Source organism: Heteronotia binoei, chromosome 21 (assembly GCF_032191835.1).
Source record: "Heteronotia binoei isolate CCM8104 ecotype False Entrance Well chromosome 21, APGP_CSIRO_Hbin_v1, whole genome shotgun sequence".
NCBI classification, from domain to species: domain Eukaryota; kingdom Metazoa; phylum Chordata; class Lepidosauria; order Squamata; family Gekkonidae; genus Heteronotia; species Heteronotia binoei.
Window position 1 is genome coordinate 135,939,915 of NC_083243.1, and position 17,238 is coordinate 135,957,152.

The 17,238-nt window shown below is 39.8% G+C and overlaps 1 protein-coding gene across 5 annotated transcripts in view; it reads left to right on the plus strand.

Moving 5' to 3' along the window:
- The window catches only part of KIAA1549L (KIAA1549 like), a 243,476-nt gene that overhangs the window by 117,702 nt on the left and 108,536 nt on the right, over positions 1–17,238 (plus strand). For all 5 annotated transcript variants that reach the window (XM_060261489.1, XM_060261492.1, XM_060261494.1 and 2 more), the window contains exon 12: positions 13,825–14,015. In XM_060261489.1, the coding sequence (XP_060117472.1) occupies positions 13,825–14,015 (191 nt within the window). The remainder of the gene's footprint in view (positions 1–13,824; positions 14,016–17,238) is intronic.

The following is a 17,238-nucleotide window of genomic DNA, read 5'->3' on the forward strand; positions in this document are numbered from 1 at the left end:
GGACAGGCTTGGCTCTGTAGCTCTGCTGTTTGATTAAGAGAGTAAGGCTGTATAATCACAAAGCAGAGCTACAGAGCCAAGCCCATTCATTGGCTAAGGTTCCTCCTCCGTCCTCCTTCCCTGGGGAAGAGGGAGGGGGAAGAGGGGAAGCAAGAGGCTGCTTGGCTTGGCTGTGTCACATAGAGAAACAGAAAAATGGCAACCAAAGGAGGCAGGTGAGGGAGAAGATAGATGAGGGCCATTTGTTGGCGGACCTGATTGGCGCCCTCTGGAGGATGGATTAGAGCCGTGGGGCGTACATTTGCCACCCCTGGTTTAGAGCTTCAAATTATGAATACTCTCATTCCCCCTCACCCCGCATTTCCACTTTAGCAATGCTTTGGACTCTCTTAATAATCCTGACACAGTATAGGGCCTCAGTATATTTTAATCTGACCCAGTTTACACTTTTAACAGTGTTCTAGAACAATGTTGACCATGTTTATCGATTACATTTGAGAATGTTCAGGTGCAAAGCTAGCAGATAAGTTTATGTAAAAAGTTTCCTGAAGACATAACATTTGAAAACTACTGTTGTTCACAACAGAATTAGTACATTTCTTAATTTTACATAGGTGGAGCTATCATGATGCTTTTGGATTGTCCTGAATTAGATCTTTAAAAGCCAGACACATAAAGACCTAGGATTTAAGTGATTATTAAACTATACTGTTAGTATTTGCATACTTTGTAATTTTTAGGATGGAGCTACTGACTTCAATATTAAATCTGGATGATGTAATGAAAGCAGCATTAATGTATAAGGACAAAAAGATGAGTTTTCCCAATTCTGGATTTATGTGCTGTAGTGTTAAAACTTTGATTTTATTTATGTATTTGCAGAAAGGTAATGAATTTGTACTTTGTTTTCATCTTAGCCTGCTTGAAGTTTCAGTTTATCAGGCATAACAGTAATTGTAATTGCTTGCAAATTATGATGCATAATGTCTTGTCAATACAAATAGATGCCAGGAATGTGAGCATAATGTATTTAAATATAATATTTCTGTAGTTGCAAAGAAGCCTGAAATCACTTGAAAATTGGATGAAAAATCTGTTTTATAAATATGGCTGAACTAGGCCATCTGTATATGTTTGTGTATGTGTGATAAAGGTTTAGTGTTTATGTAATAATGCTACATTTCCCTCCTTTTGTGTGTTTTTGAAATCTGTTTTATTAGAATGGTTGTGTCCAGTGTTCCCTCTAAGCTGAGTTAGTATGAGCCAGCTCACAGTTTTTTAGCCTCCGGCTCACATGTTTTTGTCTTAGCTCAGGAAAAATGGCCCCAGAGCAAACTAATTTATTCAGTAGCTCACAACTTTAATGGCAGTAGCTCATGAAGTAGAATTTTTGCTCACAAGACTCCACAGTTTAGAGGGAGTATTGGTTGTGTCTGGACTCCTTGAGGATATTTGGTACAAAATTAAATGAATTCAACTTCTACAAGGAGAAAAACACAATATATATCTTGGTATTCTGTTTGTATTTTTGTGGTGGGTCTCTGTTTATTTGCTTAGCTTGCTCTGATTTCACATATCTTTGTGACAGGGAGAAACATGAATGGAACTGCATTGTCAGTGCTGTGGTACCACTGTTGCTACTGCCAACAGAATTCTGTGCACTGTAGTTCTTTTTACAGAAGGGCTGCCCACTGGATCACTTCTTATAAATCTCATAGAACAACTGCAAGTGAATTAATGAAAGGATATGTGGTTAGGGTTGCTGAGAGGGGGAACTGTGGGGACAACATTCCAGGCGCACAAATCAGCTGGAGTGCCCTGAAGACAGCATCATGTATACACCGAATGCATTTAATTTTTTCCTAACGCAATTCTGACTATAGCCACTAGGAGCCCAGGCAAGGAAGAGCATAGTAAAGAGCAGTCTCTCTGACTACTGTCTTAGCTGTTCTGCAAAGTTTACTACCAGGCTGAAGGAAACCCTTGCTTCTCAGATCCATTCTACTAAACTCATCAATAATAACAGCATTGGAGCAAGACCAGCCATGACAAGCTACAGTCATTGCTAGGCTGCAGCCTCCTAAAAAGGTCTTTATCCTTAGCTGCCTACGGTTTACTTCTTCCTTTAATTCCAGTCAGCTCCTGCACAGCCAGATCTTGCAAAAGGGCAGCCCTGATAGTGTGTGGTAGCAAAAATTTTAAAAGCAAAACAAAACCTTTGTTGTCTTTTCCTACATTTCTCTCTTTTCCACAGTTTTTGCCTCCTTTGTTTTGTTCTCTTCCATTCATGATCTGCTATTCATTTATCTCCACTTTTTTCATTACCATTTCCCCCTTTATTTTTCAGTCTCAACTTCTTTCTATCCATTCTGGTTGGCAACTTGGAACATATTTAATAGTAGTATAGCAGCAAATCTTTGTTAATAGTATGAAGAGAAAGTAAGGCTAATATTTCCCCATAATCTATCAAAATAGTTAAAGGAGGCTTGCCACCACCTCCACCCTGTACATGCATGATCATAAATGTTAATCTTAGTGATAACAAATGAGGAACAGAAGGTAGAACTCATTTATTTATTTATATCCTTCCTCTCTTCCTAAGGGAGACCCAAAGCTGCTTACATTGTTCTCCTCTCCTCCATTTTATCCTCACAACAACCCTGTGAAGTAGGTTATGCTGAAAGTGTGGCCCAAGATCACCCAGCAAGCTTCCATGGCAGACTGAGGATTTGAATCTGGTTTTCAAGATCCTAGTTTGACACTTCAAACCACTATATAAGCTTAGCTTCCATTGTAAATAGCATGGGGAGATACTGGAGATAACCAGTAGTAGGATATTCTGATTCTTGTCATTCTTGGCCCTGGAATTACCACCGTCATCCTGAAGCTGGTGGTCATTTTTTTGCTGAGTTATGCCTTGCCACAAACAGGAAGATAGATGGACATGTGGATCCTTTTATTGTCACAGATATGTGGTAACACCTAGCCAAGTGATTTGTTTTGTTATGATACTTGGTTTGACTCAGGTGGGGTCATATGGGCGGGGTGGCAGTGACCCAGATGGAATCTTTGTCTGGGGGCCATGGTGGCTCTCAGCAGCTCCAATGGAGTAATAAATCATCTAGTATTAACTATTCCACTGTACAACAGAGGAAGAAATGGTTTGCTACACCATGCTGTCCATACTCTAAGACAAGATCTTTAAAGGATATTGGGCAAATGAATGTCATATGAAAAGATTACTGGCTTTTAAAAAAACCATGCAGTCTTATTTAGAGTTGCTAACTCTGGATTGGGAAATTTTTGGAGATTTAAGAGTGGAGCCTGGGGATGGTGGGATTTGGGAAGGGGAAGGTAAAATAAGGAATAATGCCATAGAGTCCAGCTGCCCAAACAGCTGTTTTCTTCAGGGGAACTGATCTCTGTAATCTGGAGATCATTTGTAATTCCAGGACATTTCTAGGTCTCACCTGAAAATTGACAACCCTAGTACCATATCCAAAGGGTTCTTAATATTTTTATCATCCTCAGGGCCAGCCCTAGGATGCATGGAGCCCTAGGCAAGCCCACTGCCCTTCACCTTCTGCCCCCCTGGGGGGGCCCACAGTGACCTGGGGAGGTCACCTAGTTCTGGAAGGAAGGTGGAGCAAAGCTAGCAGTTGCATGTCAGCTGGCTTTGCTCGCCTCAGAGTGAAGCCAGCCAGCGTGCAACGGCTGGGTGGCTTCACTTCACCTCCTTTAATTGGAATTGGAAGAGAGGCGAAGTGAAGCCAGTTGGTTGATACACAAGTCAGGGCATTTGCCTAGGGCACTGGGAGGGAGCAGCACCCAATTTGTCAGCCTCCTGGCCCATCACCCTCTGCAAATGCCTAATTTGCCTAGTGGAAGGGCAGACCCTGATCATCCTTGATTGATTTAGCAACCAGCGCATTTTGACTTGACTTACCAATATTTGTTTCAAATGACATGGCTCCAAAATTGGAGGAAAGTGAATGTACTATCACAGAAAGAAAATGCATTTACAGAACCATGCTGTTCTTTTTACACTGCTTCAGAAGATGGATAGCTATCCATAATAAATAAGGATTTTTTGGGGGGGAGGAGGGGTCTAATTTAAATGGAAGCATTTTGTCAACCTGTTACAATCATGTATGGTGAAATTTAAATTACATTTGTTTTGCCACTCTTGATAGGGTGGCTACTGCTGAGGTTTCCATCTTTGATTTTCGGACTTCCTCCCCCTTTTCATTCATGGCATGATTTTAGAAATAGCAATCCTACTTTTGAATGGCAGGACTTGTGTCCTGGGAATTACTGTTTTGAACAGTAGCCGATTTCTTTTATCTTAAAAGTTGATATATAGTGTAACTAAATGAGGGCAAGTTCCACTGTATGTACATGTGTGTATTCTCATGTTTGACACTAAAGATCCAGCTTCCGTTCTCTGTGGCACAGAATTCCAACAAAAAAGAGCACATTTTCAGGAATATTTCTAGGGCTCACACATTTTCTTCACAGTGAAGTTTTGCACAGATGTTGTTAGGGTTGGAGTAACAATTATGCCAAAATAAACAGGAGCCTTTATCAAATGATGCTGTTACTGTGAAGTCATTGTCTAGGAGTTTCTCTGTGGGGGAAAACCCCCCCATTTTCCTCCTACTTATTCATGCCACATTATTTGGAAAAATTATCTGTAAATTAGAATGCAGAATGAAACAAGATGAGAAAGCAGCAAGCTATATATCACCCTCTCCCTAATAATATCTAATACATTTCTACATGTGATATCATCTTGAGAGTTTCTGCATCCTTGTAAACAGTGGCTATGTAGTGGAACAATGTGTGAAAATTATCAAATGAATGATGTCATGTCACATACTGGAGTTCATATGTAGAGGAAGAGTTCTACACATAGTGGTCATGGCTGGGGGTTAAAAAGGGTTCTAGGAAAAAAGCCCAAAGAAAAAACTGCACAGACATAAATGCTCACAGGAAAAAAGCCCCCATGGAAACATGCCCACATGGAAAAATGCTCATAGGGAAATAAACCCACATGGAAAGAAGCCCACACAGAAAAAAGCCCATACTGAAAGAAGCCCACATGGAATAGGTTTGCCAAGTCCAATTCAAGAAATATCTGGGAACTGTGGAGATGGAGCCAGGAGCAAGGTTGTGACAAGCACAACTGAATTCCAAAGGAAGTTCTGGTCATCGTATCTAAAGGGACCATGCTCCTTTTAGATGCCTTCTCTCCATAGTAAATAATGGACAGGGGCACCTTCTTTTGGGGCTCATAGAATTGGATCCCCTGGTCTAATCCTTTTTGAACCTTGAAAGGTATTTTGGGGAGAGGAACTGGATGCTATGCTGCAAATTTGGTGCATCTACCTCCAAAAACAGCCACCCCAGAGCCCGAGATAACAGTGGATTAATTCTCCTTTATACCATTTTTTAATTAATTCCAACTATATTTATTAATTTCTTCCTTCCAGATACTTGCCAGAGACAGTCCTGCTTAGCTGCTTAGATCTATGAGGCCTTAACTACTTCTGTTATTTAAGAAAGAGAAACTATCACAGAACAGGCAGTAATTTGCCTAACCCCCAAACCATACATTTTGACATTCCTGAAAAGTATAGGCAACTGATACTTCACGATTCCAGTGTGGAAAAATCCAGACAGAATTCTGGTTTTAGGTGATAGAGATCTTATGCTTGAATTAAACAAAGATACTATCTATGGAGATGGCACCTTTGATACAGTGCCATATATGTTTTACCAACTGTACACATGGCATGCCAAGGTGGGTAATTCATATCCACCATGTATTTACATTTTACTTCAAAAAAAGAGCATGGACACCTATAATAGAATGTTTTAATTAACGAAGCTATTGATTCCAGATAAACTGTTGTGGGGGCACAATGCTCTTAATTCCTTGTTCCATTTCAGTCTCCCAGTGTGTGGTCTCTATTCGATGGACTGCAGAGGGACCTGGCTTGTCACAAACTAATCTTGGCTAATGAACAGACAGGTTGCCTAGAAGTAGAAAAGAGGAAATATGAGGCACTGCATTACATGTTTGCCACTTCTGTGCAGCAATATGAGCAGGTGGAAGATAAACTTAGTTGCTTAAAGAGATTGGCTAATTTACAATGAAAAATTACATCTGAGTTATTGTTGTAGTTTTTTTTCTCTTTTTCTCTCCTTTCTTTCTTTCTTTCTTTCTTTCTTTCTTTCTTTCTTTCTTTCTTTCTTTCTTTCTTTCTTTCTTTCTTTCTTTCTTTCTTTCTTTCTTTCTTTCTTTCTTTCTTTCTTTTTTTCTTTTTTTCTTTTTTTCTTTTTTTCTTTTTTTCTTTTTTTCTTTTTTTCTTTTTTCTCTTTTTTCCCTTTTTTCCCTTTTTTTTCAAATCTTTAATGGCATAATAGATTCAGATAAAAATACACAGAGCATAAAAATGTAAACATTGGAGATAAAATCAAAATGAAACCGAGCTTACAGATGCATTCAAACATGGTCAGAATTAAATTTAAGGATGTCAGCCAGAAATTTTGCCACAGCCTCACTAACCACCCCCTCAGTATCACTCAATAAATAATAACAGGGTGGTAGAATAGACAAATCTGGGGAAAAAGAAAGCTTGCCAAATAAATCTTTGCGGAGGTTATGGTAAAAAGAACAATCAAGCAATATATGCTGGATTGAGTCAGGAGTATTCGCTCCACAGGAGCAAAGTCTGTCAGCTAAAGGGACTCGCTGATATCTCCCTTGTAAAACTTTGGAGGGAAACATATTTAGTCTAGCCAACATAAATGCCCTGCGATGACTTGGAGTGGTTAAGTCTGATAGATAATTGGGCATTTTGCCACAGAAAGCATAGAGACCTAAGGAAGCTGGAGAGCAAATATAAGGGTCAGTTGGCTGTAATTTCGTTTCCTCCGATTCCCACAGTCTCAATTTAATATATCTGAAGATATATGACACATTATTGTTGTAGTTGTTAAATAATTGTTGCTTTTGCTATTAGGGTTAGATAGTCTTTTGTCGTGGTCACTGGGTGTACCACAATGTATTAACATTGAAAAGTTTGACAAATTGTAAATTAATAAAGTTAAAGTATTTAATTTTATTTAAATATATATTTCTATGTAGAATTTTATTTCTGTTATTATTGTTTTTCCTTCTTAATAAAGTTCATTGATAACAAAATGATCACTTCTTGTTGCATGTGAATATGACATATTTTAATCCTAAAATAACAACAAAATATTATTGATGGTTATGTGCAATTATAAACATCTATGGTGCTTTACATATTTTTCCATGTGGGCTTTTTTCTATGTGGGCTTCTTTCAGTATGGGCTTTTTCCCATGTGGGCTTCTTTCCATGTGGATTTATTTCCATGCAGGCATTCATCCATGTTAGCATGTTTCCAAGGGGGCTTTTTTCCTTTGAGCATTTATGTCAGTGGGGTTTTTCTTTGGGCTTTTTTCCTTTGGGCCTTTTTCCTTTATGCTTTTTTCCGGTTACCGTAAAAAATCTACAGGCAATGGAAAAGTTCTGTCCTGCTATTGGAAAATGTAGTCTGATGCCTTCTGTTGCTTGAGACTGGAGGTGTAGAGGCTGTAGCCTGGAGCAAAACGAACAGAATGTACTGTGAGTCTCCTAGTATTTACATCACCTCTGCTCAATATTGAGCCCTTGACTTATCACAGAGGTTGATGTTTCAGAACCTCCAAGGCCTGACTTCAGCTAAGCCTATAAACTCCTGCAGGAGGTGCTCATGATTATGGTTGCAAACTCTGTATTTTCTTTTTGGCCAATATTATTAATGGAAAATAAATTTCCATTCTCAGTTGAATGTGTTTCAATGTAGCTTACAAGTAACATCCTCAATGAAAACAAATTGGAAACCATTAAAAATGTTCAATAAAAGACATCAATTTGTGGAGCACCACCAACAACTAAAACAGACCAGCACAATGTCTGCATATATTTTAAAAACAACCAAATCTTTGGGTAAACAAGAAGATTTTAAATTTGGTACATAAATCTGTGGTGATAGCTCCGTGTTGACCATAATAAATGTAGGCCAGTTTGTGCACGTAGACATTGATCACAACCTGCACACCATAAAACTGCAGTAAAAAGATTGTGTCTATGTGCTGTGGGGGCATACAGACATGATATTTGTAGAAGTTGTGAATATGAAGTAAGTGGACCATGACACTAAGCTTCTATGCATTCATGAAGAATTAGTTTTGAAGAATTAGATGTCAAACTCAAGACAGAATTTCTTGTTCAAATATCAAAGTTCCTATAATTAAATAACACTCCTATGTACTTTTATTCTGAAATAATTCCCACTGCTTTTTGTTAGTCTTGGTTTATATAGCTGTGTCTAGGGGTACTGTGTAAGGCAACCAGTAAGTTGGTTCTAAAGAAAAAATTGGTAAACAGAAGGGGCAAAGGGCCATCACAAACAGGAAATAGAAAGTAATATAAAATAATCTGTGTAAAGTACCAAACCATTCAAAAATAAGGTTCTGAATAGAATTTGAAGCTGTTAAAACAATTGATGGACAAAGGTCATCCTAAATGAGAAGTGAAAGACTGAAATATTGTATAATGATTCATTCTGTTATATTGTTTCACAGATGGCACTTTTTTTACTGTTAAGTAGCAGTTGAATTCACTTTAATCATGACCAAAATATTTATGTGCATTAAGAACTGAGAGAGGGTGAGAAATGTTCCCCTAAAGTTTTTTTTCAATCTGTTACATTTTTCTGATTGTAAAAAAAGGAGAGAGAGAATCAAAAATAAATTACAGTTTACTGGCTGATCTGTGCTATTCGTTCCCATAACTGAGCTGATGTGTGTGTATGTGGGGGATGCAGATCACCTGATCACTCGACAGTTCAATTTGCAAGGCACCCACAAGTTGCTATCAGCATACTTGAACATGTAACAAACTAATTAAATTTAGGTTGCAGACAAAGGAGGAGCAAATTAGGCTGAAAGACAGCTCTCTAATATCACTTTTTACAAACAATGATCTTCAGACCCTATTCAAGAATACCAAAAAGAACTTAACAGGATTTTAAAAGAATTACTACACCCGTACAGGAACAGATCTATACAGACACACTGCAAGACCAAGCATATAATATCTTCTGTCCCAAATACGCAAACCAGGCAACCCAGTACATCCTGTTGCCTCATTCATAGGCATCATCACTGTAGGGGTGTCTGGATACCTGGATTCCATTCTCACATCTTATGCCATCAATGCCCCAGTTATGTATGCGATACCACAGACTTGACAAATGCAGTTTGTTGACAGTCTTTTAGGGGACACTGTTTTGGCTACCATGGGTGTGCATTCGGTTTGGCTGAGGATCTAAATATCAAATCTCCTACAAAGATGAACTACTACAAGCCATGAAGAACAGCATCTCTGACCACATCTGACCTTGCCACCAAGCTCTGCCAGTTTCTCCTCACCCACAGCTATTTCCAATTTGATGATGATTTATTTCTTCAAATCAATAGATCAACCATATGGCACCCAGTATGTTGACATTTTTATGTCTGACCTGGAGCAGTGCTTCCTCAACTTCTATTAATAAACACCTCTCTTATAGAGATTTGACAATTTTATCATCTGGGATCGTGGGAAAGAAGCACTGGAGAAATTTCACCGGGCCTTCACCAACTTCCACTCCACCATCAATCTGACCACGACTTAATCTGCACAAGAAGTACATTTTCTATGCACTACTGTACAAATACATAATGGAAACATAAAAACCTGATACTAGAAACCTGATTGTGCAGGGGGTTGGACTAGATGACCCTGGAGGTTCCTTCCAACTCTATGATTGTATGTATGTATTGTATGTATGATTGGCAAATATATCTACACCAAACAGACATTTCTGGAATTAAAATACTCACATGATGTAGTAAAGAAAAAGATAAGCAAAGCCAGAATGATACCAAGGGTTAACCCACTACAAGATAGGCCCAAACACAACAACAACAGAAAACTCTGGTGATCACATACAGCTATCTGCTCAAGAAGAAGAAGATGAAGAAGATATTGGATTTATATCCCGCCCTCCACTCCGAAGAGTCTCAGAGCGGCTCACAATCTCCTTTACCTTCCTCCCCCACAACAAACACCCTGTGAGGTGGGTGGGGCTGGAGAGGGCTCTCACAGCTGCTGCCCTTTCAAGGACAACCTCTGCCAGAGCTATGGCTGACCCAAGGCCATTCCAGCAGGTGCAAGTGGAGGAGTGGGGAATCAAACCCGGTTCTCCCAGATAAGAGTCTGCACACTTAACCACTACACCAAACTGGCTGATTTTGCACATCAAAATCAAACTGATTTTGCACATCATTCATGACTTGCAACCTATGCTGGACTATGATAGCCCTCTCTCATAGGCATTGGGGAGGCAAACTCCACCTCCTCCCCCATACACAGCCACCAAAACTTAAATAACTTCTCACCCACAATAATGTACTTCCTAACATGGACATGGACTCTGCAACCAAGCCCTGCAATCAGCCAAAATGCCAACTCTGTCCCCATGTTCATGCTGACAATATAATCACCAGAACTAACAATACCAGCCAATTAGGGGTTTGCATTCAATTTGGCTGAATCGAATAAAACGCTGTAAAACATCTGATTTGGATGCTTGTGTAGAAGCAAATCAGTTTCTCTGATCTGATTCAGCTGCTGAATACAGCCGCCATGAATAGCCACTGAAATTCGGTGGCCATTTGGCTCCATTATACCCTATGGGCCATTGAACTCAATGGCAAAATAGGGTATAATGAACTGCAGCTCGGGGGAGGGGGGTTGGGGTAAAGGCTTCAAATTTGCAGGGAAGCTTCAGGAGCCTCTCCCCCACAGAATCTCCAAGTTTCAAGAAGATTGGACCAGGGGGTCCAATTCCAGGAGCACCCAAAGAGGGTACCTCCATCCTGCCATTATACCCTATGGACCATTGAAGTCAATGACAAAACAGGGTATAATGAATTGTGGCTGGCGGGGGGGAGGGGTTTGAGGTAGAAGCTCCAAATTAGCAGGGCAGCTGCAGGAACCTCTCCCCCACAGAACCCCCAAGTTTCAAAAAGATTGGATCAGGGGTCCAATTCTAGAGGTACACAAAGAGGGTCTTTTCCCCCTATGATGGGAGAAAAGCAATCAGTCACTTTTCCCATCCTGCTAAAACACTTGAAAGGCTTGAGTTTTTATTCCCAAACAGTTCAGCTCACATATTGCTTCAATGGACATATTACAGCAGATTTATCAAAAACTGTTTGCATTGTCCCCTACATATAATAGCAATTTGTGCTGAAACTGAAGAAAAGACAACTGGTACTGATTAACTTTCCCATTCTCCCTGCAGCTATGACTAATATGTTAACAAGTGAAATTTTGACAGTGTTGTTGTCTAGCTTCACTTTGTGGGATATTGTAAAAGGAATTTACATTGTTCTTAGTAATGCAGTTGGGGATATCGTTTGGACACTAAGTAGCATTGGGCATGTAGTTCCCATATCGACCAGTGTCCGTAAATGTTACTGGGCATGCTCATTGCATCACTATGCTTACAGCCAGAGGCACTTAGTTGCCATGCATCCTCTCATCTCCCTTTCTCACTCCAATAAATTTTAGGGGACTGGAATCAGCAGTGGTGACACATTGAATTCTTGTTGATACCATTTGGATACCATTATGTTTTCAGGGCAAGTTCATATAATGATATAGAAATGTCTAATATAGCATTACTAATAAACATATAAAGGCACTTTGCATTTTTAGACGTTTGTCCCCAAGTTGATATCACTGAGATTTTCCTTGCATAATTCTTTTTGTATTGTATTAAGAAATAGTTTTGAAAGTACCAAGATGTGGCTGAAACCCTCTCAATCATAATACACTTTTAAAAATACACAGTATATAATATTAGGACTGACATACCTGCAGAGTGTTATATGCATCTTCTCAGAGCTTTCCTGACAGTCAAAAGTAAACAAGGCTTAAATGTGAAGCTTCAGGCTGTGGTCAGACAAGCAGTTTGATGCCATAAGTTACAGAAAAGGAGCTGATGTTTGCACAAAGCAGATGGCACTGTGGATAACTGACAATTTTGTCCCATCTGTAAAGTTTAAAAATGGATATGTTCCAGACTGTAGCTAATACAAAAAACATGAGGGATGGTTTATCTTTCTGGCATATTTGCAACACCATTTATATTTTGGAATAATGCAAAAGTACTATTTAACATTTTGTTCTGGATGAGCAAAGCAACTGTGTTTGAATATATTGATTTCTATGAGTTCAAAATATCCTCCATTGTACTGGGAGAGTTGTTTAAGAAATGCCTTTTTAAGGGCTGTGATAAAAAAGACCTTTGGTCAATTACAAAACATACCAATTAAACTACCAGGTGACTTAAAAGCAATAGTTGTTTTTTTTAATGAGTATCTAACTAGGCCTTGTGTGCTTGCCAGTAAAGTAATTAGAGTTCACTGGTTCCAGGCCCTTCTCAAAACTGTCCCAACAGTCAAATGTAAACAAGGCTTGAATGTGGAGCTTCAGGCTGCGGTCAGATGAGCAGTATGATTTGATGTTGTTGCTGTTCCCTTCAGGATTTAAAGTGCATGATCAACCAGTGGCATCTGCCTCCTATTCCCTAGTTGTTGGCACTCTGTTCTGACCCACCTTTGAATCAGAGTTCTTAGGCACTGGGGAAAATCTGGTCTTTAGGGATGTGAGCACTTCCACCCTTCATTTCTGAATGTCTGAAGTTCACTGTTGCCAACTCAAGGCAGTTGGGAAGTGTGAACCTTTTGTTCTATATCTACTGATATGTGCATAAGCAGATCTTCAGCCCAGGGTTTTAAATCACTGCTTGTACATTTCTGCACCCAACACTCTGTCAAGATTGGGAGCTCCCAGGGGAGTTGTTTTTGAGTGATAACCCCCCCTTCCTGTTTCTTGGGGTTGGAAAGGTATGGAAGTAGTCCCTAGTTAGGCTCCCATATCAGCAGGGAGCCTGGGGAGTCTGTCAAAAAGGAGCCGGAGCTTGGGATACACACTTATGTGCATGTATGAAAGACCCCCCCCCCCCAAAAAAAAAGATGCTGCAACAATCTGAACAATCAATCATGGGGCGAGCACACAATAAAGCCAGTTCAGGGTGGGATGTCTAATCATAATGTCCCATTACAAAATAAAATGCTGTAATTTGAGGCGTGGCCAGATCATACCAAGCTTGTAGTCTGATTGCAGCCCTTGCCTTAAAGCAGGACTCCTTGGAATTCTGTATTCCAAGTTATAATCTTCACTGGTGTCCCTTCAGACCTTAAAGGCTGTTAACTATTACTCTCTCAGACCACCTGTCTTGATTTTCCATCCTTTCTTTTTCTCTATCTTCCTTCTCCCCTCAGGAAAAGTCAACTGTTTTAGAGCCAGGGGCTATTGGAGGTATACGGTGAAATCTTAAGGAGAGTTACACCAATATGAGCCCAGTCATTTCAATGAGTTTAGACTGGAGTAGCTCTGCATAGGGTTGCACTGGTAGTCTCTCAAACATTTCAATACAAAGTTATTAATGAATTTCATAAATTCTTCACTTGAAACAGCAGGAGTAGATGTATGACTGCAGTTTTTAATCACTTCTACATATGTAAAATATGCAGCTGTAGCTTTAGCTTCATGCGGCAAAATTTTTTTAAGTGTGTTTTGCATCAAAAGGTGAATATTGAATTCAGTATTCTCATGCTTTCTGTCTTTGTAGCCAGTCCAGGGTTTTGACTATGCCAAACAACATTTAGGCCAACAGGGAGCTGACGATGAAGTTTTGCCTGTAACACAGGAGACTGTGGTATTGCCACTTCCTGTGAGAGATGCACCTGCATCCCAGGAGAGAGAAATTGTTCAGGATGGGAGCACAGCTAAAACTGCCAAGTCCAATGACACAAGAAAGAGGTAAGTATTGACAGCAGAAGACTAACTTGTGCTTAGATGGCTATATGATTTTAAGCTGATGATCATTTTAGTGCTTCCAAGGTGATATTTCTCTTTCCCAAATTATTGTCTATTTAACATTTCTGATGAAAATTTAATACAAATTAGATTATTCATCAAGGTTCATATGTTTGTGAGGAAATGTGGGAAAAAAACATAGCTTGCTAATTTTGTGGATGACTGTTTTGTGGATGACCCTGGATCAATCCACACAACTATCCATATTTCAGCAGGTGGACTTTTTAGAATTAGGTGGTTCAAAGGTGAAGGTGGTAAAGTGATAGTGCAATGATTCTTTCATGCATCCAGATTCAGTTTCACCGTAAAAAGCCAAGATGTGAGTTTTTACTTGGTAGTATCTTATAGAGAAGCCCTAAGAACATCCTATTGTCTGACTCAAAAACTGGTATATGACAGGTCTTTCATAGCTAATATGGTTTTTCATAGTTAATATATTTTATGTAAACCAGTTTTGTTAGACTGTGAGAGGTATGCATGAAAAAAACAGCCTTTTTGGATTTTAATATTCATCCCTTTCCCTTAGAGTTTTGGTTCATTTTTCCTTAAAATTTATCTTTATGAAATAATGACTTTTCCTTTTAACTAAAAAAAAAGCCTTTTTGAACAAAATAATAACTTCAGCTTTTTCTCTGCATCATTTCCCTGACTGCATCATTCCCTGTCTCCTTCCTAAGCTGTTTTAAACCCTGGAAAGGAAAAACAGATCCAGAACAGCTACTTGACTTTTTCTCTTCAGGCTGGAGTTGAAAGGAGTCTGAAGAGAAAATGTTCCGACAGGAAAGCAGAATGGAGGAGGGTTGTCAAGCAATCCTCTTTTCTCACTCAGAGCAGTGATGAGAGAAAAATTAAAAAATGCCATTTAGGTAGATGGTGTGATGCCACTCCTGCAGAGAACCCCAAAGTGGTGTCATGGTTCTGCGATGGCATCTACCCATGTCCTTATACCCCCTCCCTCGACTCCTATTGCCAGGCCACACCATGCCCAGCAACCTTAGGTTGAATATTTTCCTAAAATTGGATATCAACCTCCTTGTGGTTGCGTTTTTGTGCCCTAGTTCTGAGATCCTGTCTGGGGCCTTGTTCCCCCTCCCTCCTTTTTTGGAAGAAAGGCAATAGGAGCAAGACCTTTTTCAGTTGGTGACACCCCAATTTTGGAATGTCCTCCCTCTGGATGCCTGTCTAGTCCCAGGTTTGTTATTTTTCTGGCACCAGGTAAGGAAATGTACAGACAGTCCTAAGCAGACTCATGCCATTCTGTATCCATTGACTTCTGTATAGGATTGTAGTGTAATTCTCCTAGGCTTCCCCCCTCCTTCCCTTCAATTTCTTTTAATTTTAGACTGCTGTTCTCACTGCTTTAGCTATGCTTTTTTAAAAAGCTTCTTGTATTCATGGAGTTTCGTTTATTCTTTTTAGTTTTAATAATCAATGTTATTTATTTTAATTGTAATTTTAACTATTTAAAATAATGGAGTTAGTCACCATATGACAACCATATAATCTAGACTTTGAAATAATGGAAGATAACAAGAGGCAGAGGAAAAGCCAAGGGTAACAGGGCTGTATAAATGTGGTTTTCCATTCCAATTATTCATTTTGGTTGGGAATGAGGACTAAAGAGCAAAGTGAACAACTTCACAAATGAACAGGGTTTGAGTCCAGTGGCACCTTTGAGACCAACACTTCTGGATTTTTGGAGAGCGGGAGAGGAGGCTGCTAATCTGGGGGTCCCCCGCCAGGGCGGGGGGGGGGTTAGGAAGCCTAGGCAAGGAACAGTACCCCGAAACAGTACCTATTAGTCATTAAACACTGTAAAGTGGTTGTTAGGGAAGCTCAAAATAAGGTAACATTAGGGTTGCCAATCCTCAGGTGGGGGCAGGGGATCCCCCGGTTTGGAGACCCTCCCCCCACTTCAGGGTCATCAGAAAGTGGGGGGAGGGGAGGGAAATGTCTGCTGGGAACTCTATTATTCCCTATGGAGATTTATTCCCATAGAAAATCGTGGAGAATTGATCTGCGGGTATCTGGGGCTCTGGAGGGGCTGTTGCTTTGGGGTAGAGGCACCAAATTTTCAGTATAGCATCTAGTGCCTCTCCCCAAAATACCCCCCAAGTTTCAAAAATATTGGACCAGGGGATTCAATTCTATGAGCCCCAAAAGAAGGTGCCCCTATCCTTCATTATTTCCTATTGAAGGAAGGAATTGAAAAGGTGTGCCGTCCCTTTAAATGCGATGCCCAGAACTCCCTTTGGAGTTCCATTATGCTTGTCACAGCCTTGATCTTGGCTCCACCTCTACTGTCTCCTGGCTTCACCCCTAAAGTCTCCTGGCTCCACCCCCAAAGTCCCCAGATATTTCTTGAATTGGACTTGGCAACCCTAGGTAACATTGTCCCAGGGAGCGCACAATAAAAATGATTTAAAAAAAAAAAAAAAAAAGTTAGGAGTAAATGGAGAGTGAAGAAGGTGATAGGTCTGTTACTGGATAAAAATGAGAAATTTTAGCAGGAGGATAAAGCAAAGTCAGAGAGGTTTAATGCCTATTTTCCCTTAGTCTTCTCTCTGAAAGAGACTACAGGCCTACTTAGGGACAGTTGTTTAGGATTCAGGTTTTCTGATGGATATAAGTACTAAGGTCATTCGAAAGTATCTGGATACTTTGAGTGTAAGTTCTCAGGATTGGATGGTGTCCACTCAAGAGTGTAGAGTTGGTGACTCATTATCCATTACAGGAGAGATGATGTGCCAGATGACTGGTGAGGGTGAACATTGTCTTGATTTTTAATAAGGGGAGGAAAAATGATTTGAGGAGCTATAGACTGGTCAGTTTAACCCAGAGAAGATCTTGGAGTGGATTTTAAAAGAACTGATTTGCAAACATCTAGAAGATAACTTGGTGATAAGAATTAGTCAGCATGGATTTGTCCGTAATAGGTCCTGTCAGACTAATCTTGTTTCCTTTTCTGATCAGATGACAGGTTTGATGAATTGTGGGGATGAATATTGTATATTTGGATATTAGTAAGGCATTTGATAAAGTTTCCTGTGATGATTCAATTGGCAGAGGGCTGTGGATTCAATTTTGGGTTGGTTGATTGGTTGGATAATCATACCCAAAGCACGGTAGTTAATGGCTCCTGTTCTGATTGGAGGCTGGTATCTAG